The 22,943-nt window shown below is 62.3% G+C and overlaps 3 protein-coding genes and 1 long non-coding RNA gene across 5 annotated transcripts; 2 read left to right on the top strand and 2 right to left on the bottom strand.

Annotated features, from left to right (window-relative positions):
• Positions 1 to 46: 46 nt before the first annotated feature.
• Positions 47 to 7,388, top strand: GGCX (gamma-glutamyl carboxylase). Its single transcript, XM_042801354.1, has 16 exons — positions 47 to 100; positions 190 to 405; positions 552 to 710; positions 1,641 to 1,806; positions 2,238 to 2,316; positions 2,424 to 2,530; positions 2,612 to 2,775; positions 3,403 to 3,662; positions 4,267 to 4,398; positions 4,498 to 4,649; positions 4,735 to 4,904; positions 4,987 to 5,117; positions 5,230 to 5,377; positions 5,471 to 5,666; positions 5,756 to 5,932; positions 7,245 to 7,388. Exons 1-15 carry the CDS (start codon positions 55 to 57, stop codon positions 5,910 to 5,912), a joined length of 2,283 nt encoding a protein of 760 aa, XP_042657288.1. The 5' UTR covers positions 47 to 54; the 3' UTR covers positions 5,913 to 5,932; positions 7,245 to 7,388.
• MAT2A (methionine adenosyltransferase 2A) lies at positions 5,987 to 11,108 on the bottom strand. Its single transcript, XM_042801381.1, has 9 exons — positions 10,932 to 11,108; positions 9,186 to 9,263; positions 8,981 to 9,103; positions 8,779 to 8,891; positions 8,556 to 8,699; positions 8,227 to 8,445; positions 7,967 to 8,149; positions 7,753 to 7,886; positions 5,987 to 7,343 (listed from the first exon to the last, which is right to left on the bottom strand). The coding sequence occupies exons 1-9, from the start codon at positions 11,020 to 11,022 to the stop codon at positions 7,241 to 7,243; spliced, it is 1,188 nt and encodes a 395-aa protein (XP_042657315.1). The 5' UTR covers positions 11,023 to 11,108; the 3' UTR covers positions 5,987 to 7,240.
• Positions 11,109 to 12,907: 1,799 nt separating this feature from the next.
• LOC104359868 (histone H2A.V) lies at positions 12,908 to 17,812 on the bottom strand. 2 transcript variants are annotated; one of them, XM_042801406.1, is made up of 5 exons: positions 17,639 to 17,788; positions 14,420 to 14,497; positions 13,841 to 13,954; positions 13,606 to 13,735; positions 12,908 to 13,335 (listed from the first exon to the last, which is right to left on the bottom strand). In XM_042801406.1, the coding sequence occupies exons 1-5, from the start codon at positions 17,771 to 17,773 to the stop codon at positions 13,274 to 13,276; spliced, it is 519 nt and encodes a 172-aa protein (XP_042657340.1). In that variant the 5' UTR covers positions 17,774 to 17,788; the 3' UTR covers positions 12,908 to 13,273. The 2 variants fall into 2 exon arrangements, with proteins under 2 accessions (XP_042657340.1, XP_042657339.1); XM_042801405.1 differs by having other exon boundaries at positions 13,606 to 13,954; positions 17,639 to 17,812.
• Positions 17,813 to 18,135: 323 nt separating this feature from the next.
• On the top strand, positions 18,136 to 21,758 carry LOC116963813. Its single transcript, XR_006166116.1, has 4 exons — positions 18,136 to 18,380; positions 18,552 to 18,610; positions 18,914 to 19,009; positions 20,419 to 21,758. It is a non-coding gene; the product is annotated as an uncharacterized LOC116963813 (long non-coding RNA).
• Positions 21,759 to 22,943: the final 1,185 nt, after the last annotated feature.

The raw sequence follows: 22,943 nt of genomic DNA, 5'->3' as shown, positions 1-22,943 counted from the left end.
GGGAGCGGAGTGCGCCCCCCGCGGAGGGGCGGAGCCCTTGATGGCCACGCCCCCATGACGTGGCGAGGAGGGGCGGGGCTTGCAGCGATGGCGGCGGCGGGTGCGGAGCGGAGCGGAGCGGGGCGGGGGGCTCGGTGCCCTCTCACCCCCCCTCTGACCTCTGACCTCTGACCCCCCTCCCCGCTGCAGGCCCAGCACGGCGGAGGCGACTGGAGCGGGGGGGCCCCCCCCCGCCCCCCCCGGGTCCCTCCGCGCCTCCCGCCGAGGAGCCCGGTACCGGCCCCGGGTTGACCCGCCGCCTCCTCGGCTTCGAGCCGCGGGACCTGACGCGGTGGCACCGCTTCGTCCGGCTGCTGCACCGGCCCGCCGACCCCGCCGCGCTGGGGGTCTTCCGGGCGGCCTTCGGTGAGCGGGGGGGGGGGGGGGGGCACGTCCCCACCGGGAGCAAAGGTTCGGGCGGAGGTTTGGGAGCGGCCGCCCGGGCGCTCACCCCGGGGAAACGGGGGGGGGGGGGAACCGGAGCTGATCCCCCCCCCCCCCCCCCCCCCCAGGGCTGCTGATGGCGCTGGACGTGCCGCAGGAGCGGGGCCTGGGGCAGCTGGACCAGCGGTTCCTGGAGGGGCTGGAGGTGTGCCGGTTCCCGCTGCTGCCCTTCCTGCGGCCCCTGCCCCTCGACTGGATGTACCTGCTCTACGCCGTCATGTTCCTGGGTGCGGGGGGGGGGGGGGAACGGGGTGGCACGGGGGGTGGGGTGGGTGCTAGGGCGGGGGACAGGCGCCGGGGGTGGGCAAAGGGACTGGGATGGAGTGGGGTGGGCACTGGGATTGGGATGAAGTGGGGTGGGCACTGGGATTGGGATGAGGAACTGGGATGGAGTGGGGTGGGCACTGGGATTGGGATGAGGAACTGGGATGAAGTGGGGTGGGCACTGGGATTGGGATGGAGTGGGGTGGGCACTGGGATTGGGATTAGGAACTGGAATGAAATGGGGTGGGCACTGGGATTGGGATGAAGTGGGGTGGGCACTGGGATTGGGATGAGGAACTGGGATGAAGTAGGGTGGGCACTGGGATGGGCATGGGGGTGGGCAAAGGGGCTGGGATGGAGTGGGGTGGGCACTGGGATTGGGATGAAGTGGGGTGGGCACTGGGATTGGGATGAGGAACTGGGATGAAGTAGGGTGGGCACTGGGATGGGCATGGGGGTGGGCAAAGGGACTGAGATGAGGGACTGGGATGGAGTGGGGTGGGCACTGGGACTGGGATGAAGTGGGGTGGGCACTGGGATTGGGATGAGGAACTGGGATGGAGTGGGGTGGGCACTGGGATGGGCATGGGGGTGGGCAAAGGGACTGAGATGGAGTGGGGTGGGCACTGGGACTGGGATGAAGTGGGGTGGGCACTGGGATTAGGAACTGGGATGAAGTGGGACAGGCACGGGGGTGGGCAAAGGGACTGGGATGGGCACTGGGATGAACCCTGGGACTGAGACGGGCAGAGGGACAGGGACTGGGCTGGGGACGAGCACCGGGGTGAGCGTGGGGGTAGGGGAGGGGAACTGGGGAAGGCTGGGGGCAGGGATTGGGGAGAGGGGTGGGACAGGGACGGGGACAGGGACGGGACAGGGTGCGGTGCCCGCAGGGGCGCTGGGCATCATGGCGGGGTGCTGCTACCGCCTGAGCTGCGCCGCGTTCCTGGGGCCGTACTGGTACGTGCTGCTGCTGGACAAGACCTCCTGGAACAACCACTCCTACCTCTACGGGCTCCTGGGCTTCCAGCTGGCGCTGCTGGGCGCCGACCGCTACGGGTGGGCACTGCCACCGCCGCCCCGGGGGGCTACCGGGGTCCCCCGAGGCACCGGGGTGCTGAGGGACACCGAGGTCAAGGTGTCAGGGACAATCCTCGCTGTCCCCCGTGGCACTGGGTGACCATGGGGTGGGATGAGGATCCATGGGGTCCCTGTGGCAATGTGTCCCCAGGGGGTGGCACAGGGTGTGTGTGTGTGTGTCCCCTCCCCAGATGTGGCTCCCCAGGGGCTGGCAAAGGACCTGGTGTGTAGCAGGGTCCCCATGGGGTGGCACAGACCCCCGGGTCCCTCACACCATGGTCCCTACGGGGTACCACGAACCCTGAGGTCCCCCCACGGCGCGGTGTCCCCTACAACACAAGGGTCCCCGTGGGGTGGTGTCCCACGGTCCTTAATGCCTGGTCACCCCCTTTTTCTGGGGGTCCCCGCAGGTCCCTGGACGGGCTTCTCCGTCCCCAGAAGAGGAACGCTCACGTGCCGCTGTGGAACTACACCCTGCTGCGCGCCCAGGTGGGTCCTCGGATGCCAGGGTCCCCCCCCACCCCGGGCGGTTGGGTCCCCTGCAGGGCCACCCCTCACCCCTTCCACCCCTCACCCCTTCCCCCTCCCCCCCCCAGGTCTTCATCGTCTACTTCATCGCGGGGCTGAAGAAGCTGGATGCCGACTGGGTGGGGGGCTACTCCATGGGCTCCCTCTCCCGCCACTGGCTCTTCGCACCCTTCAAGTGAGGAGGAGGAGGGTGACGGGGGGGGGCTGACGGGGTGAAGGTGAGGATGAGGAGGGTGACAGACCCCCCCCCCCGCAGGCTGGTGCTGTCGGAGGAGATGACCAGCCTGCTGGTGGTGCACGGGGGGGGGCTGGTGCTCGACCTCTCCGCCGGATTCCTCCTCTTCTTCGACGCCACCCGGCCCCTCGCCCTCATCTTCGTCACCTACTTCCACTGCATGAACTCCCAGCTCTTCAGCATCGGTGAGGCACCGGCGCGGGGGGGCACACACAGCACCCTTTCCCCCCCATCCCCCCCCCAGCCCAGAGCACCTCCAGCCTGGGCAGGGGCACCCCCCAAAGCACCCCCAGGCAGGGTATGGGCACTCAGGCACCAACCCCCACCCCCAAAACTCCTTGAGCCTGGGCAGGGACACCCTCCAACACCCCCAGAGCACCCCTAACCTGGGCAGGGGTACCCAGGCACCCCCCAAATAAACCCTCAGCCAGGGCAGGGGCACCTCCAGAGCACCCCCCAAACAGGGCAGGGGCACCCCTCAAATAAACCCTCAGCCAGGGCAGGGGCACCTCCAGAGCACCCCCCAAACAGGGCAGGGGCAGCCCCCAAATAAACCCTCAGCCAGGGCAGGGGCACCTCCAGAGCACCCCCCAAACAGGGCAGGGGCACCCAGGCACCCCCCAAATAAACCCTCAGCCAGGGCAGGGGCTCCCAGGCACCCCCAGCCAGGACAGGAGCACCCCCAGAGCAGCCCCAAACAGGGCAGGGGCACCCAGGCCCCCTCCCCTCAGCCCTTGGGGACCCTGGTGTGCAGTTGGGGGGGTCCCTAAGGGGTGTGCCCCCCCCCTTACCCCCCCTCCCCCCCCCCGCAGGAATGTTCCCCTACACCATGCTGGCCACCAACGGGCTGTTCTGCCACCCGAATTGGCCCCGGCGCCTCTGGGCCCGCTGCCCGCGCTGGCTGCGGGGGGTGCTGCCCAGCACCCAGCCCCCCCAGCCCAGCCCGGACTGCCACTATGGGGGGCGGGGGGCACGGGGGGGCCTTCGGCCTCGCCAGCACCTGGCCGCCGCCTTCACCCTCCTCTACGTGCTGGAACAGCTCTTCCTGCCCTACTCCCACTTCATTACCCAGGTGTGTGTGTGGGGGGGGTGTCAAAATGGGGGGGTAAAAAAGGGGGCAGGGCAGAGGGGCACCACTGGAAGTGAGGGGGCATTTTTGGAGCTGTGGGAGGCGTTTTGGGGGCTATGTAGGGTATTTTGAGGGATGGGGGGGGGTGTATTTTGGGAGATGGGTGTTTTTTAGGACGTGTGGGTTATTTGGGGGGGATATGGGGGTATATTTGTGGATATGGGAGTTTTTGGGGGGCACAGGGGTTGAAACGACACTTGGGGATGGTGGTAAAGGGGGGGGGGCTATGTTAGCAGGGGAGGGGGACACGGAAGGGGCGAGTAAATAACTATTGGGGGCAGAGGGATGGGGGGGATACTTGGGCACATGCTGGGGGGTGGGGGGGCATTGCAATGGGAGGGGGCTCGCCCAGGGGATGAAGGAGGGGGGGATACCGGGGTCCCCTACCCCGTCATTATCGCTGTGAGGTGGGGACACTGCTGTCCCCTGGTGCCACACCCATACCGGGGTCCCCTACCCCATCATTATCGCTGTGAGGTGGGGACACTGCTGTCCCCGTGTGTGTGTCTCCTGTGTTGTCCATCTGTCCCCCCCGCCCCCCCCCCAGGGCTACAACAACTGGACCAACGGCCTCTACGGTTACTCCTGGGACATGATGGTTCACTCCCGCTTCCACCAGCATGTCAAGATCACCTACCGGGACGGGCTCACGGGGGAGGTGGGCTACCTCAAACCGGGGGTGAGTAGGGACCCCAGGGCAGGGGGGGAAAAGGGGGGGGGGGGTTCCCCATCACTGACCCAGCCAGGGGGACCCCCCCCCCGCTCCCCCTGGGGGTAGGTGTTCACACAGAGCCGGCGCTGGAAGGACCACGCGGACATGCTGAAGCAATACTCGACCTGCCTGAGCCACCTCCTGCCCCGCTACAACGTCTCTGAGCCCCAGATCTACTTCGATGTTTGGGTTTCCATCAATGACCGCTTCCAGCAGAGGTTTGGGGGGGGGGGGGGGATGACACCCCAATTGGGGAGGGATTGGGGAGGGGATGTGGGGGTGCTGATGGCCCCGTCCCTGCAGGCTGGTGGACCCACGGGTGGACCTGGTGCGGGCGCCGTGGTCCCCGTGGAGCCCCACGCCGTGGGTGCTGCCGCTGCTGGCGGAGCTGTCGCCCTGGCGGGAGCGGCTGCAGGAGCTGGAGAGCCGGCTGGACGGACACACCGACGCCGTCTTCATCGCCGACTTCCCCGGTACGGGGAGCCCCCCGGGGTTTGGGGAGGCGAGAGGGAGGGAGCTACACCCCCGATTTTAATTATTCCCGGCCCCCCCCAGGCCTGCACTTGGAGAATTTTGTCAGCGAGGACCTGGGTAACACCAGCCTGCGGGTGCTGCGGGGAGAGGTGCTGGTGGAGCTGGTGGAGCAGCAGCGCAACCACTCGCTGCGCGAGGGCGAGGGGATGCAGGTCAGGTCCTGGGGGGGGACAGCGGGAGGTTTTTGGGGGGGGGGGGGGGATGGGGAACACACACAGGGCTGCTAACAGGCCCCAAACTCTTCCCCCCCCCCCCCCCCCCAAGCTGCCGGCGGGGCAGTACCACAAAGTGCACACGGTGTCGGCGGAGCCGTCGTGCTACATGTACCTCTACGTCAACACCACGGCGCTGGCGCTCGAGAGGAACCTGACGCGGCTGCAGGAGCTGCGGGAGCGGGTGCGCAACGGCACCGGTGAGCGCTGGGGTTGAAATTGGGAGGGGATCTCAGGATCTCCCCCCCCCCCCCGCCCCCGGCTTCCAGCTCACCCCTCTCCGGGCCCTGCAGAGAAGGAGCCGCTGCCCCCCGAGCTGCGGCCCATCCTGGGGGAGCCGCTGGCAGCGGGGACCGCAGCCGACCCCGTGGTGACGGCGTTCCTGCGCCGGCAGCGGCGGCTGGAGGAGCAGAACCGCCGGCGAGAAGCCGGCCTGGCCCAGCGCCTCCACCGCTTCCTCCGCAAGAAATTCTACCTCTTCCGCCGCAGGTGAGCACCCCCCCCCCCCCCAAAAAAAAAAAAATCCCCTTTCCCCTCAATTCTCCCCACGCTGTCACTGATCCCCCAACCCCTCGCAGCGCCCTGATGACGGCCATCTCCCTCCGCAACCTGGCGCTGGGCCGCCCGCCCCTGCAGCAGCTGGCGCAGGAGGTGGCCTTCGCCAACTGGCGCGGCGAGGAAGAGGAGGCTCAGCCCGAGGGCGAGGGAGGGAGGCAGGGGGGACCCGAGCTCTGAGCACCCCGAAGCAACAGCAGGTTTGGTTTGTGGGTTTTTTTTTTTTTTTTTTTTAAGGTGCAGGTTGAGGCAGGTACGGTCGAACCCAGCACTTTTTATTGAGATTTCTTTTAGTTTCTATTTTGGAATTGGTGAAGTCGAAACAAAATGTATTAAAACCTCCAGAAAAATATTAAAAGGAGAGAGAGAAAAAAAAAAAAAAAAAAAAAAAAAAAGAGAAAGAGAGAGAAAGCCCCCCACTATCACCCCCACCCCACCAAGGCACTTCTGGGGGCACCGGCCCCCCGGGACGGGCAGGTAAACAAGCCAGCTTCTCTGTACCACACCGGCCAAATGCGCCACAGTCCCAGGGCTGGGCAGCCCCAGTGCTTGCCTGCCCCTCTCCCCCTCCGTCAATAAACCCGATTTCCCCCCTTTTCACCCCGATTCGGAGGCCGATTTAGCCTCCTCAGGGTGGGGGAAAGGCGGCTGGAGGGGGGTGAAGGTGCTGGGGGGGGCTTTCGGGAAAATCAAGAGCTGCCGTCTGAGCCCGGGGGCTTCTCTGTACTCACGCCCCGCGCCTCAGCACACAATAAATACACCGCTAGAAAAAAACATTCAAGTATGAAGGGCCAAATCCCTCCCCTTTTCCCCCAGAAATATATATATATATAAAGCTCGGCCAAGCACACCCCCCCTCAGCGCCGAGCTGGGAGTGGGAAGGGGGGTGGTTGTGCAGTTGTGGAGTCACTTCAGCTTTCTTATAAAGAAAAAAATGAACCATAAAATGTTTTCCTCCAGTACCAAACCTGCACGAGGGATTTGGGGGGGGAGGGGGAGGGCGGTTTTAACACCATCCTCCCCACCCCCCGCCCCCCCCCAAAATGTGCATCCTCCAAGAGGTTTAAAATCTGGGTTAAGAACAAAACCAGCACCAGCGAGGTCCCAGGGGGAAAGTGGGGAGCCGAAATGTCCGTTCCCCGCCCCCCCCCCCCACAGCGGGATAGTGGGAGTGGAGGGGCGGGGGGGGGGGGGGGAAGCACTCGGGGCTTTTTGCCGTCTCTGAGCTCAGACGTCACACGAGATTTTGTTTAAAAAAGAAGCCGGAGGGATCGGCAGCCGCAGGGGGCTTGGGGGGAGGCACGAGGCCGCGCGTGGTCCCCACGCAACCGAAACAATGGCGAGAGAGAAAGAGAAAGGGGGGGGGGGGGACATGGGGCCAGGAGAGTCTTGGGGGGGCCGAGGAGCTCTTTCCCCCAGAGCCCGCGAGCTTCTCTGTAACCTACGCCCGCAGGAGTGGGGGGAAAAAGCCTAACAAGGCTTTTTTTTTTTTTTTTTTTTTTTTTTTTTCAGTATTTTAGCTTTTTGGGAACTTCCCAAGGGAAACTGTCCCTACCAAAGTGGCCATAGGCTGCGGTCCTCTGATAGAGGGGCTTCTTCAGATCCAGATCCCTGGAATATACAAGTCCTCAACTCAGTAAAGAGGATCCGGCTGCACGCTCGCCCCTTCCCTGCCTGGCCGGGGGGTCTGCGGCGTTGCCTCTGTCTCCTCCCCATCCCCAGGGGGGCGGTTGGAGCTTCCCCGGCTGCACCCCCACCCCCCCCCCCAACCCCCCCCAAATATTCCCGCGAAGCCGGAGAAGCTCCAAGCGCTCGGCTCTCGGCGGATACTTACCCCCGTCCGCGCCCGAAAGCGCTTTCTCTTCCGGCATAAAGCGGCTCTCCGTGCCGGTTCCAGTTGCACCAGGCGGTGACCACAGCTGCTCCAGGGAGGGGACCCCCACACGCTGCCACCGCCCCGGTGTCCCCCCACTTTCCTCTCCCAGCGGCGCGTGTTCCCCCCCTCTCCGACGCCCGTTACCTGACGATCACCCCGGGGCGGAGGTCGAAATTCTTCTTGACGATCTCCAGCAGCTCCCGCTCGCTCTTCTGCGAGGTGCCGTAGTGGAAGATGGAGATGGACAAGGGGTGGGACACCCCGATGGCGTAGGAGACCTATGGGGGGGGGGGAATGAAGTCTGAGGAGCTCCCCCACCCCAATTTCACGGGGAAGGGGGAGACCCGCCTGCACCCACCTGCACCAGAACCCTGCGGCACAGCCCGGCCTTGATCAGGGACTTGGCCACCCAGCGCGCAGCGTACGCGGCCGAGCGATCCACCTTGGTGTAATCCTTCCCCGAAAAAGCGCCGCCGCCGTGGGCCCCCCAGCCCCCGTAGGTGTCCACGATGATCTTGCGACCGGTCAGGCCGGCGTCACCCTGCCAGGGACAACACCGTCACCGCCGCGCCGTCACCGCCGCCGCCACGGCTTCGCCGGGAAAAGCCGCCGCCGTACCTGGGGGCCGCCGATGACGAAGCGGCCGCTGGGCTGGAGGTGGTAGATGGTGTCGTCGTCCAGGTATTTGGCTGGCACCACCGCCTTGATCACCTTCTCCTTCAGCGCGTCCCGCATCTCGTCCAGGCACACCTCCTCGTCGTGCTGCACCGAGATGACGATGGTGTGCACCCGGATGGGGATGACGGCGCCGCGGTCCTGCATGTACTGCACCGTCACCTGCCGGGGCGAAGCGGGAGGTGTGGAGAGAGGGTTTGGGGGACAATTTTTTTTTTTTTTTTTTCAGTATTTTAACCAGAGCTCCCAGCGAGGTCCATCGGGCCCCTCACCTGGGTCTTGGAGTCGGGGCGCAGCCAGGGCAGGGTGCCGTTACGCCGCAGCTCGGCCAGTTTGGCGTTCAGCTTGTGAGCCAGGACGATGGTGAGGGGCATGCACTCCTCTGTCTCATCCGTGGCGTAGCCGAACATCAGGCCCTGTGGCAGAGGGAGGCGGTGACGAAGCCGCGACTCCTCCGGCAGCACCGCGGCGGCTCACGGTGGCACAGGGACTCACCTGGTCCCCGGCGCCGATGTCCTCCTCGCTGCGGTCCAAGTGGACGCCCTGGGCAATGTCAGGCGACTGCTGCTCCAGGGCCACCAACACGTTGCACGTCTTGTAGTCAAAACCTGGGGCAGAGCAAGAGGCTGCGGTGAGCCCCATGCACCAAACCCCCCACACCGGCGGGGAGACGGTGACCCCCACCCCAGGCACGTACCTTTGGAGGAGTCATCATAACCAATGTGCTTGATGGTGTCCCGGACAACCTTCTGGTAATCGACGGCGGCCCGGGAGGTGATCTCCCCTGCCAGCAGGATCATCCCCGTCTTTGCTACCGTTTCTGAAGGGAAATAAGAGCCCGTCAGCACCGGCGTCACCCACCCAGCGCTGGCGTCACCCCGCGTCCCTGGGGAGCAACTCACCACAGGCCACCTTGGCATCGGGGTCCTGCTTGAGGTGGGCGTCCAGGACAGCATCGCTGATCTGGTCGCAGATTTTATCTGGGACACACACACACACACAGAGAGAGAGAGCGGGAGGGCGTCACGGCACAGCCCTTCCTTCCTGAGCCGCTGTCCCTTGGCACAGCTGACTCCACTCTAAGCTGGGAATGGGAGCTGCGGCTCAACACAAGCCTCCCCTTAAGCGGGCTGCGCACACAGCCCTCGCCTTGTCCCCAGGGCGGGTTATTAGCCTGGAATTTCAGGCATTTACCAGTTAAGCTCCAGTTACAGCTGGGTCAGAGCTTGGGCTCTGCCACCTACAGCACTGCTGAAGGGGATCGGCACCCCCATCTCCAGCCCCAGCTTTCCGAATCGGGAGCGTGCCAGCTCCCCAGAGCATGCCTGGCCAGCTCCCACTGGATACCCAGTTTCCTCCAGTAACCCAGGATGTTTTTATTCTGGGAGAAGGAGAGCCCCCTCCTGCTCCTGGAGCTTCCTAAGGGCCGCTCAGGGTTCGGTGGTGAATAAGCAACCTCCCTTGGACCACGGACGTCCTTGGCGGCGACCTTTCGGGCCGGATTTAGGAGAGGATGAGGCAGCGCCTCACTGGGGCAAGAGGAGGCGGCTCCCCGGCTGCTCTCGGGGTGAAAGAGCAAGGAAATGGACCTTAAACCCCCACACGATTGCTAAACTCCTTTTTCCTCGTGGCAGTGTGAGATCTCAGGTATGGGGAGCCCTTCCAGCGAGGGGGAAGGAAGCCCCAAAGGTACCCCCAGAGAAGCCGCATGGTTTTGGTTATGGCGTGGGGTGCTGCAGGTGCTGGTGGCTGAGCCAGAGCTACCTACAGTGCGGGGTGGTAGGAAAGCACATCTGCAGGGTGGCTGGGCGCGAGTCGGGGAGCACCCAGGCAGCGAGCTCTGGCAGCAGCCCGCGGGCAGAGGGAAGGCAGCTGCCTGCGCAGCCTCCCGGTCATGCGCCCAAAATTGGGGAGCACAAAGGCAGGGAGGGAGCCCGGCACGCCACGGCACCGCGCTGAAACACAGCCTGGGAGCTCGGGGGGGGTGGGGGTCTAAACCAGCCCCCAGCCCCCCCCCCCGTGACCCTCCAGCTGCGGGGTGTGTGGGGGGCACAGCCCCAGGGTGGGCAGGCAGGGTGCTCCATCACCTCCCGGGCAGCCCAGTGCTGGGTGGGATCACTGGGGACCCCCTCCCCACGGTGGGGGGGTGGGACCATTTTGCCAGCCACGCTGGGAGCCGGCACCCCACGGGTGGGGGGGGGGTGGGGGCAACCGGGGACACTTCGGGGGAGGGGGATGCGCACCGGGAGCTGCTTAGTCACGGCTGAGTCACGGTGGCCCCCGGTCGCCCCCCCCCCCCCATCGTTGCGTCAGCCGGTAAGACACCCCCCCTCCTCCCGCCACCCCCGGTTCGCGTCGTGTCGTGTCGCGTCCCCCCCCCCCACGCCCACCCCCCCACGCGGGAAGCACGTGCGCACCGGGCCCCGCAATGCGGCGCGCGCCGCCCCGCACTGCGCGCGCGCCCGGTGGCGTCATCACACGCGCACACCCCGCCCCCCGCCAAAATCTGTGCGCAAAAGCACCCCCCCCCCCCCCAACCCTTCACCCCCCACCCTCCTCCTCCTCCTCCTGCCCCCCCCCCCCCCCCCCCCCCCGTCCGCCCCGAGGCGGCCGCGCCTGCGCGTTCGCCGCCGCGCCGCGGCCCGCACCTGGATGCCCCTCGCCAACGGACTCGGAGGTAAAGAGGAAGGTGCCCTCCTCGATGAACACCTCGTGGAAGCCGTTAAGTTGCCCGTTCATGGCGGCGGCGGAGAAGGGTCGGCGGCGGGCGGGAGCGCGGGCGCGGCGGGAGCGCGGAAGACGGGGAGCAACCCAAGCGGCCGCAGCGGACTGAACGCGGCGCCCGCCGCCCCGCTTCTATTTATACCCTTCTCGCCCCGCCCCGCCGCTTCGCTCTGCCAATGGCGGGCGCCGAACGCGCCGCGGAGGCGGGGCGGCGGAACCACTGACGGCCGTCGGGGGAGGTGCGTTACATAACGCCGACCGCCGCTTCTCCTGCTGCGGCAGCCCCGCGCTCCCTACGGCCATCCGGGCGCTGAGAAGGACCAAACAAGCGGCCGGGCCGTCCCGCCGTCCCTCCGCTGACCGCGGCGGTGCGGGCGGGAACCGGTGTCCACCATTCCCCCCCCCACGCTCCCCTTCCCCGTCGCGGCCGTATGGAGCCTCCCGCGCGGCCCGGCGGCGCGAAGTGCGGGCGCATGCGCCTTTCTGGCGGCGCGAAGCGCGCATGCGCGCTGCGTCGCCCGCAGGCGGCGAGGACGGCCCCTCCCCGCCGCCATCTTGCGGGCTGAGCCGCCCCGCCATTGTGCGGTGCTTGGCCCCGCTGCCGTCGCCACCGGCTCCTCGGTACCGGCTCCCCGTGGCCCAACGCCCTCTCCGGGCCGCCCGCCCGCCCCTTCAGCCCCGCCCGCTCCGCCGCTGACTCCTCGCACCCCACCCCAACACCTCCCGCCGCCATCTTGTGAGCAGAGCAGCAGCGGCAGCACCGCGGCCGAGGCAGCGCTTGCCGGGCCCGGCCCCGCCGGCCGGTACCGGGTCCCCGGGGCAGCCCGAGGCGCTGGAGCCCGACAGGACGGGGCTAGAGCCGCGGTAGGGTGGCGGATGACCACCCCAGGGCCAGCGGCCATCTGGCCTCTTGGTGCCTGATGCAACTGGCTGCCGGTGTTGCCGGTGCCGGAGCCTTCCCAGGTCCCTCCTCCCGTCGGCCCCTGGCACCTGCCCGGCTGTGCCTCAGCCCCGCGCCCCGGGGGTGGTGCCAGGGGCGCCCCGGGGGACGGGCTGCAGTGAAAGTGGGGAGCTGGAACAGGACAGACAGACAACTGGGACCCCCGGGTCCGGGACAGACGCACACCTGGGACCCACACCCTCACAACTGGGCGGACACCCAGGAAGGACAGACACCCAGGAAGGACAGACACCCAGGATCCCAGTGGGACACCTGGCACCCATATACCCAGGACAGACAGACACCTGGGGCCCCTGTGGCTTGGACAGATGGACACCTGGGACCCACACCCTCACAACTGGGCGGCCAGCCAGGACAGATAGACACCCAGGGCCCCAGTGGGACACCTGGCACCCATATACCCAGGACAGACAGACACCTGGGACCCCTGTGGTCTGGACAGATGGACATCTGGGACCCACACCCTCACAACTGGGCGGACAGCCAGGACAGATAGACACCCAGGACCCCAGTGGGACACCTGGCACCCATATACCCAGGACAGATACCGATGGACAGCCGGGACAGACAGACACGCAGGACCCCGATGGACACCTGGCACCCCCGTGTCTAGGACAGACGGCCACGCAGGACAGTGATGCCCGAGACCGAGACACCCCGGCCCCTCTCGCCACGCCCAGGGGCGGAGCCCGGGGCACTCCGACCATGTGGGGCCAGGGGGCGGAGCCCGGCGCTAGCTCCGCCCACCACGGCCGCGGGGCAGCCCCGCGCCGGGTACATTTACATACGGGGCGGGGACAGATTTGCATTTCGCGCGGGACAGGAGCGGAGGGTGCCTCAGCTATCACATCCCCCTACACAAAATGCCAGGGAGCCCAAACAGCCGCCCGGATTCTGGCTCCCCCCCCTCCCCCCCATGCCAACACGACAGCAGAGGTGTTTGTTTTGGGTTTTTTTTTTTTTGTTTTTTTTGTAAAAAATGGTTTATCCGTTCCATTTTTGTATAAAACCCAGGGGAGCAGCCGGGCCCCTCGACCACCACCCCAGCTACTGCCTCCTGACAAGGTACAACTTTGTGTCAAACTTTGAATCTAAAGCCCATACCAATGTTTCCTCCTCTCTACAGTCAATAGTCTATGCTCTTCCTTTGAACTATTCCTTAAAAAAAAAATTCCATGTATCCCCAAGATTTCTTCTGTCCCAGGTACAGTACGATGACGGGAGGGAGTGGGCCATTTTTTTGTTTTGTTTTTGTTGGGGTTTTTTTGTTTTGTTGTCGTTTGTTTTTGTTTGTTTTTTTCCTCTCTACGCTGTTTTTTGTTGTCCCTTCTTTCCGATCAGAGACTTGTGGATGTGGGGGATGACACCTGCAGAGAGAGGAGGAGGATTCCCATCAGATACTTGCAGACTTCCCAAAAAACTCTGAGAAACCCTCAACTCCCAGCTGAGTTTTGTGATATCCTGGGGTAAACGTTTCCTCCCGCTTGACGGATCCCCCCCTGCCAGACTGAGGGAAGCAGTGAGCCTCTAGTATTTATCACTGTTGCCAATTTCCCTGTGTATTTTTTCCATCTTCGCCCTAAAATTCCCAGCTAGAGAGAGGAAGCGGGGAAGGGGAAGGCAAGGACAATACCCACCTCCACCGGCAATGGTGGCTTTGATCAGGGAATCCAACTCTTCATCGCCGCGGATCGCCAGCTGCAAGTGACGGGGAGTGATCCGCTTGACTTTGAGATCCTTCGAAGCGTTGCCCGCCAGCTCCAGCACCTGCCAAGAAATCGGGAAGACGCTCGGGATCCCGAAGGAAATGAATTTTTTTTTTTTATTTATTTTTTTTTTTTTTGACAGAGGAAGGCGAGCGCAGGGACCTACCTCAGCAGTGAGGTACTCGAGGATGGCTGCGCTGTAGACAGCAGCGGTGGCACCCACTCGCCCGTGGCTGGTGGTGCGAGTCTTCAAGTGTCTGTGGATCCGACCCACAGGGAACTGGGGTAAGAGCGATCAACACCTTGTTAACACCTATAGACCCCTATACATTTGCATAATTTCCCATACACTGTTGATTTTGGCCCAAGCCATTCCCCACCCTGCGTGTCTATGGAGCTCCTATAACGAGAGCTTTAACGAGGGACATGCAGGACCGACTCCATGGCAGATCCTCCCTACACACATTCCCCATGGGATTTCACAAGAATTATTCAAATTAATCCTCACACCCTCTCTGAAGGAGAGACAGATCCTGCCCAAGTCAGAACACAGCTGTGAGCAAACAGCCCCCTGCAAAGCCCAGTGGTCCCTATCTCTCCATGACACCACAAATCACAAAAAACTGAGTTTTCACCCTGAAAAATTAGGTTTTTGGGCAACCTGCCTCTCAGAAGTGGAAGTCTTACTCAGAAATTCACATTTTATGATGAGATCAGGGAACCAGCTGGCACCATTGTGCCTTACCTGCAGCCCAGCTCTCTGTGAGCGCGACACAGCCTTCGCCTTGGCCTTCCCGCTGTCCTTCCCTGCCTTACCACCAGCCTGCGAGAGAGAAACACGCCTATTAATTAATCTTAATTAATCCAGAGAGACCTGCTGCACCATAATCCAGAGGCAAAGACACCTTCTGCCACTGCAGAAAACCCGTGGCCTCACAAACGACCCAAAACGAGCTGAGTTCAAGGGGACACTGGGAGTTCAAGGGGTGCAGCAGCTGCTTTATCATCTTGGGTATTCATCATCTTTGTCATCCATTTCCCACTACGCCCATTATTTTCCAGAACACATTAAACAGGGAAACCAGCCCAAAGAATCCAGTTTGGGGTTTTTTTTTGGTTTTTTTTTTCAGCAGCAGTTGTGAGAACAGTTTGATTTCAGACTCATTTTCTCCGCTCTGAAGGCAGGCGCCGACACGGGGCACAGGGCAAGATGCTGTTTCTGTATGTAGGAATTTGCAGCCCAGGCCTGAGTCATTCAAGGGCAATTCCCTTCCTGCTCCAGCATGGAAAATCATCAGGGAGCCCCAGAAATCATGGATTTAATTAAAATCATGTTGTGGGGAGTGGCTGAAACCCTGAAGCACATGAGTTTGGAAGCCAGTGAGAAACGAGGAAGAACCGAAGGTGGGTTTGCCAGGCTCTCATGTCTGCCTTCAGGAAATTGGTCAATTCAGGGGATATCAAAAGAAACTGTGACATCACTAACAGCTAGTAAGAGCTGGTCTATTTAAGAAACAACAGCAACTGTAACCCCCCAAAATTAAGTCTCCCAGCCTGAGAAGCCCCTGTACAGCCACTTCAGGGGGAAAGCAGAGCCCTAAAACACGCTGGATACTTGTAATCCCCATTTTCACACCACATATTGACTCCACAGTCCCCATCCCCTTCTAAAAAGGCAGAATTACGGCTCGCCGTGAGGGAGCTGAAAGCTGCCATCAGCCCTTCCCGCTCGTTTAAGAGAAACCGTAGGATCCAGAGATCCCCAGAAGACCAAGGTGACACTAATTGAGCACATTAATCTTTAAAGTAAGGCACCAGCTTAACACTGGAATGTCCAAGATCCACGTCCCATCCCAGCAAGGTGGGAGTTAACACCACGCACTGGGGAGCGCCAGCCCAGTTCAAACTCAAACACTGGTTTAAAAAAAAAAAAAAAAAAAGTCACAAGGGCGAAATATTTAATCCAGAGGTGATAAAACAATCAGAGTGACACTGGGTGAGGTTGGCAGGAGAGCTGGGCTGGCGTCCCGCAGCACTGAGCAGGGTGTGGTGTTCCTCGCCAGGACTGCCAGCAGAGATCCAGCTGCGGGAATGCCGGCGCCCAGCAAACCCGTGCGGCGTTTTGGCAGCTGATGCCAGGACAGGAGTGTCTTTGGAAGCGGTTGGCTCTGGTTTGTTAGCAGACATGTCCAAAAATGCTTTGAAGCACCGACTCGACACGGTCTTTGTTGCGGTGAAGCATCAGGAGTTACTTTTATCAGTAGAAAACATCACTCAGTAAAAGTCAAAAAATCAGGAAGGGGGATCTGGGAATATTTCCTCCCTCTAGAAATAAAAGAGCTCTGGGAAAAGCACTGACTGTTCACACCAAGGGCTTTTATCAGCCAGCTGTGAACTTTCCCACTTCTCTGTCAAGTTTTCCAGCTGGCAGCTGCCCGCCTGATAGCTCTTTACACGATATTGAACTAAAAAGAAGGAAGAAAAAAGTCTCACAGCGGAAGTCCCAAGGTTTGTCTCCATCTTCACCAACGTCTAAACCCTCTGCAGGGTTTGCAGAGGAAATGCCATAACAGTTTCCCACAGCCAAAACGCCACCGGCTCCCTGGGGAAGCCGATCCCCCTCCCAGCTGTGGTCCTGGGGCAGAGGAACGAGGGCTCCTTGAAGAACATGATGTTTGCACCGTGAAGATTTCCTTCTCTTCCTCAGGATGCGGCGCTCACAGGAGTTTGGTCAGGTCGTTGATGGCAGCAATTCACTGCTTCATCCGGAGGGGACTGTGCTGACAGGCGCAGAAACGCAGCGTCTCCTTCCCTTCTCCCCACAGAAGTCACGGGCTGGAAGCCGGTTCCCACATCAAAACCTCACTGGATTAAACACGCCGGGTCTCTCACTGCGGGCAAATTACTTTTTTTTTTCTTCTTCTTCTTCTTCTTCTTCTTCTTGCTCCAAACAGGACTAAAATACTTCAAAAAGCAACTTTTTATCTACTGCCACAAGTTATGAGATATCCTTGAGCGCAAGTTTTCTGCAGCATTGCATAATCTCACAGCGGGTTTCCATGTTAACCCTCTGCGATCAGGGCCCTTATCTCTCTCACTCGGGAACCTCCTCCTATCCTAAACGACAGTTACAGACCCTGCGACCAGGAGTTCCGCCTTCCAGACACCAGCACAGGTGAATGAGGCACCAGGGAGGGTTACACCCCAGCGTTTTGCCCCCACGGAACCAGATTTTTTCCCTGGGAAGCCACCAGCGAGCTCTGCCGAGAGCCGACACACGCAGAGACGATGGTTGGAGTCCAAACCCTGGAAACCAAACGTCGCTTGGGGCAGGGGAGGCGGCGGGGCCGCTTGACAGGCGTCCTTCAGGCCGCTCGCTCCTCACTCAAAGCGTTTTACGCCCCTGACAGCCACGTCCTTACTACACAACCAACTTTTAAAACATATATAAGCGCGGAAAGCAGCTGGAAAAGAGGCGCTTTCCCTCTACAGCCGTAACCGATGAAATGATGCGGCGTCTCCCAGCCCCCCCCCCCCCCCCCCCCCCCCCCCCCCCCGGGAAAGGTTTGACAGCGCAAGGGACTCACCCGCGCCCTCGCTCGCCTCCCCCCGCCCCGGTCGGTGCTGCCGGGCGCCCCGCAACCGGGACAGACCCCCCCCCCCCCCCCCCGCTGGCACCAACGAGTTTCCCTGACACAACGGCGGCGCTCCCGGCGGCGAAGCGGTTTTCGTTTCCAGGCGCCTCGCCGAAAGGGAAGCAACCGGGGGAACCCGTGCCGGGACGGGCAGAGGCGCCCGAGGTGAGGGATGGGGGGGGGGGGGGGCGGGGGGGGCAGAGCCCGAGAACGGCTGACAGCGACGGCCCGAACCCCCCGCGGGGGAGCGGCACCCCCCCCGGGCCTCAGCCCCCCCCCCGGCTCCGGTACCGGCCGCAGGAACCCCCCCCCCCCCCCCCGCCCCTCACCATGCTGCCGCCGCCCGAGCTCCGGCCCCGCGTCCGCGCCGAAACCGCCAGACAATAACCCTGCCGAGCGCAAGCGAGCACGGCCTGCCACGGCGGCCACGAGCCAATAGAGGCGCCCCATCCTAGTTTGAACATCCGGCTGCCGCCAATCCCCGCGCCGCTTCTTGCGCCCTCCCTGGCTCCGCCCCGCGGCCCGTTTAACGGCTGTTTTTTGGTTTTGGTGTTTTTTTTTTTTTTTTTTTTTTTTCCTTTTGCACACGGCACGCAGGCGTGAGGGCGGAGGGGGGGGGGCGTTCCCGGGCGCGGCGATTCGGTGGGCGGTGCAGCGGAGCGACGTGACCGCCTACCAATGGAGAGAGCCGGCCGTGGCCTGAGAGGCGGGGCTGGGAAGACAGACAGCTGGTGCAGCCAATGAGAAGAAAGAGTCCTTCCCGCCCATTCTCTCTCCCCCCACCCCCCGTGTTGTTTGTTTGCGCGGAGCGGGGGAGGGGGCGGATGCGGCGCTGAGGGACGGGGGGGGGGGGGGTGTGAGTTTTCTGTCGGTTCCGCCGCCGGTACAGCTGGTCACGCCCGCCCGCGGGCTGGGGTCTCCCCAGGCAGCCGGGTCTCCGGCTCAGGGCCGCCCCACCGCTCCCTTCCACCGCCTCCGGGGGAGGCCGGAGCTTCCCGCCCACCGGCATCGCCCTCACGGCCGACTGAAGCGCTCGGGGCTGAGGCGCAGCCTAGAGAGACTTAAACCTCGGTTAGAAACGGCTGCGCTTGGTCCAGCTGGGCTGCTGCTGTGCCGGTGCTGGGGGGAGGCAACTGCCGGCGTGGGCAGCACCGAGCTGAGGGGAATCCCCGGTGACCCGGGGGCCTGCTGGTAGCTCGGGCAAGCCGTGCCTCAAGAGTCCTTTCCTGTCTGTTTTTTCAGGAAATACTGAAATAAAGGCTGGTCCTGCCCAGTAGGATAAGAAGGGCGGCGGCAGTGAGGTAACAGACTGGCAGCACAGCCCTGTCAGCGGGGTGGGGATTTGGGCCAGGGCACGGGCGGACGTAGTGAGGCAAAAGGGACGGTGGCTGGTAACAGCAAAGATAAAATATGGCCAAAAGAAAAAAAAGCACAAAAACTTGTTCACGTGGAGTGGGGGGGGGGGGGGGGGGTCGGTGGTGTGTTAGGGAAGAGCGTGTCACGGGAAATAAAAACTAACTTCTCGTGATGAGCCCCTCTTGGCGTTAAATCCGACCTGATTTACACGACGGGTTCGATTTTGTAAGAGCACCTTTGGATTTTAGAGAGCAAGGGGGTGATGGCGCTGGCTTCGGGAGCTTCATGCTCGCCTGGGGATAGAAGGAGCTGTGGAGCCGCGGAGGGAGGAGACGATGGAGCAGGTAGGGGAGCGTCGGGAGGAGGAGGAGGGGGGGGACGAGGAAGGCACCTTTGCGCTGTCACAGTCCCACGCTGGGTGTCCCGGGTGGGTGGGCTCACGCCCCATCCCTGCCTCAGTTTACCTCCAGCACCGCGTCCGGGGGGGGCACCGTGTGGCCGCTGCCTTTGCTGCAGCTGCCGTGGGGAGGGGTGCTCAGGGCTGTGCAGTGACCCTGCTGCCGGCAAGCAAACCGGCCCCCCCCCCCCCCCAGCTCCCTTCCAGCCCCCCAACTGTTCCTGGTGTCCTTCCCCGAGGGAACGCTGCCCCGCACCTGCCTTGCAGGCAGCAACTGCTGCTGGCGCCTGCTGCCCCCCGGGGCCCCCCCAGCTGTCCCCAGTGCTCCCCAGCTCCGGAGCAGCTGCCATGCTGGGGACGTGGAGGACGGCGTCCCTGGGGATGCTGCCAGCTGCTCCCGAAGGGGCCAGGGACCCCAGTTTGGAGGGGTTAGGGGGATCCAGCCCCCCCCCCCAACTCAGGGCTGGGGTCAGGCCAGGCCCCGGCTGGCGGCGGCGGCGGCTCATGCGCAGGCGGCTCCCGCTCGTGTCCTCAGATGAGCCCGTGCCTGCAGGGAGCCGCAGAGCTAAATGCGGCGCGGGCTGCGGCGCCTGCGTCACCGCACGCCGACCGGGCGCGGGCTGCCTCGCTGCCGGGGGGGCGGCACGGGACTGCCGACAGCCCGCCCGGCACGGCGGACACGCCACGCGCACGGCGGACACGCCACGCGCACAGCGGACACGCCACGTGCATGGTGGACACGCCACGCGCACGGCGGACACGCCACACGCACGGCGGACACGCCACGCGCACGGCAGACACGCCACGCGCACAGCGGACACGCCATGCGCACGGCGGACACGCCACGCGCACGGCGGACACGCCACATGCACGGCGGACACGCCACGCGCATGGTGGACACGCCACGCGCATGGTGGACACGCCACGCGCACGGCGGACACGCCACGCGCACGGCGGACACGCCACGCGCACGGCGGACACGCCACGCGCACGCAGCCGACACGCCTCGTAGCTTGCTGGGCCGGCCTGTGTGTGCCAGGGTGCCCGTGGGAGCCGTGACACACAAGCCACACGCGTGTGCTGCGCCGATCCTGCGCGCCCCCCCCCAGCTCCCCGTGGTGCCCCCCCCCCGCCGGGGACGCGGCCCTGCGTGGGGACAAGGTGGACCCTGATGTGCCATGCCAAACCCTCGGGACACCCGTGTCCCTCCCCATGGGTCACCCCAGACCCTGCCCACCCCATCCACCGGTGAGACCCCCCCCCCCCCAAGGAGACAGGGCCAGAATGAGTTTTTCTTTTCATTCACTTTTCCGCATACTTTTTATTTGTTACAAACATACAATTCTTTAAATATAGACTTGTAAAACTCCATTTGCAAAAATCTGCTACGGTAAGGAGTGCTCGCTAGCATGAGGAGTTCGTCACGTCGGGCGTCGTCTTTGCTAGTGGTAAAATCCAGGACCTGCCTTCGGCAACCGCCGGCCGCTCCCCGGCGTCTCCCGAAGCCGCCCCGCCGGCCACAGAGGGAGGGAGAGGGGGGGGGACGGGACCCCCCCTGGGCGCCGGCAGCCCCGCGCTGGGCCGCCTAAAGTGCATGGTTTGCTTTTATTTTTTGTTTTTCTTTCATTAAAAAAATAAGAGGAATAAAACTTTCTTCTTTCATCAAGGTACTTCGGGGTGAGCGGTTTGGTCTCTCAGCAGATATTGGCCCCGGCGGAGCTCCCAGCTCTCTCCCGTGCCGATGTTCTGCCGCTCGCCCGGCACGTTTCCACCGGGGCCGGGGGAGCCGCCCGTGCTGGACGCGCTCTCGGCGTTGCGGTGCCAGGAATCCCCCGGGGCCTCTTGCCCACCGGTGACGCCGCCGTTTCGAGGCCTTGACCCCCAACCACGATGCCGGAGACGCCGGCACGGGGAGGGGGGGGGGGCTCCGAGCTGCAACCACGGGCGCCGTGCCCCTCACCGGCCGTTCCTCTCCCATCGGCTCCATCCCAGATCCGCTTCGGCGCCTGCATTCGGGATCTCACGCCGACGCACCAAACACAGCTTGGCACAGGTGCCGCCGGCCCGACCGGCTCCGCGAGGAAGAGGAGGGCGATGGCGCCGAGGGCCGAGCCTCACCCTGCCAGGAAAAACCTCTCCGAGCATCCGCGGAGCTGCCGGGGGAGTTGCCGCGATGCCGAGACGGTGCAGATTTCCCACCGGGAAACCTCTCCCGGTGAGCGCGGCAGCGAATATCTGCTGAGAGATTCCTTGTGCATCAGCTCAAGTACCATCATCACTCGCTCACGCTTCTTTTTTTTTTTTTTTTTTTTTTTTTTTTATACTTTTTTCTTTTTTTTTTTTTAAACTTTTTTCTTTTTTAAAAGAGAAGCCGGCGAGGGGTTTTTGTTTTTTTGTTTTTTTTTTTTTTTTTCTTTGTTTTTTTTTAATCACCAACAAGAGAAACCGCTGCTCGTCCCGGCACGGCAGCCCCAGGGACCGGTCACCTACCCCCAAGTCGTCCTCCGCTAGCAGCGAGGGACCACGAGGGGATTCTCGTGCCCGTGCCCCCAAAATGGCTGGAAACAAGGCAGGATAATTCTGATTTTCTTCCATATTTTTCTCTTGGGGAGGAAAAAAATTGAAGCGGTTTTAACTTTTAACAGAGCCACCGTTAACGAGAGGCTCCCAGCTCTCGGCCCAGACGTTTTGGGTATTTACATCGATTTTGGGGCGCTATACAAGATTTACAATATTTTTTTTGTACAGCGATAGTCACGCTCTCAAACCATCCCTTCTGGGGCGACAGAAATCTGGAAGCTCCAAGAATTTGGGATAATTCCGCCCCCCCCCCCCTTCGGTTAAAAACCAAAAGGAAAAAAAAAAAAGAAAACAAACAAACAAACAAAAAAAAAAGCCATTTGCCCGTTTTTCTACAGAATCCAAACCAAAAAAAAAAAAAAACCCAAACAACCAAATCTCATATATATACACACGCACGCAGAGATGTGTATATACATATATATATATATAAGGAAACAACCCCACCGGCCGCCCCGGCTGCCAGCACAGCTTCCCCGCGCTGCCGCTCCGTGGCGGCGCCGGTGCGGGGGCCAGAGCCCGGCTGCGGCGCAACCGCCGTCCCGCTTGCCTCGGGAAACGCTGCGCCCCATCCTCGGTGGCACCGGGGGGGGGTCCCCGCCGGCTCCCCCCTCTCAGCAGCCCCAGCCTGCCATCCTCAGGCTGAGCCAACTGAAAAAAAAAAAAAAACAAAAACCCCAAAACTCACCCCCAAAAAACCCCCATCTCCCCCCTCGCAGAAACCGCCCGAGTCCTTGCTCGCACCCAAGGCTTGGCCGCCCACCTCTCCGAATCGCTCTCGCTGGCCGCTGGCAGGTTAAAAACCAATTTTTTTTTTTTTCTGATTGATCTTATTTTGTGATGGATTTTTTTTTTTTTTTTTTTTTTTTTTTTTTTTTGCTACGAGATTTCTTCCCCCGACGTGCTCTGCTCTTCTCACCCGTTTGCTGGAAGGTCAAATGGAGCTGCGGAAGGTTTCTGTACATAGATACATCGCTTCTCCGGCAGGAGAAAGGTTTCTGGTTGCCAAAGCGAACGCCATCTGCGGCACTGGGGCCTGGTTTTATGTTTTGTTTTGTTTTTGTTTTTGGCGTTATTTGCCTTTTTTTCCTCTTCCACATATTTCCTTGGTGGCTACGGAGAGCCGAGCTGGGCCGGCGGCGACCCCGCCGCTACCCCAGAGTAGAAAGGTAAGGCTAAATTACCGCAATTCAGCCACAAAAAAAAAAAAAAAAAAAAAAAAAAGAATATATATATATTTTTTTATATATATATATATATATATATATATATCATCCTCTTCAAAAATAAAAGGAGAGGTA

The sequence above is a fragment of the Tyto alba genome, unplaced genomic scaffold (assembly GCF_018691265.1).
Source record: "Tyto alba isolate M040663 unplaced genomic scaffold, T.alba_DEE_v4.0 Super-Scaffold_34, whole genome shotgun sequence".
NCBI lineage: Eukaryota > Metazoa > Chordata > Aves > Strigiformes > Tytonidae > Tyto > Tyto alba.
This window is presented reverse-complemented; position numbering and strand designations above follow the sequence as displayed.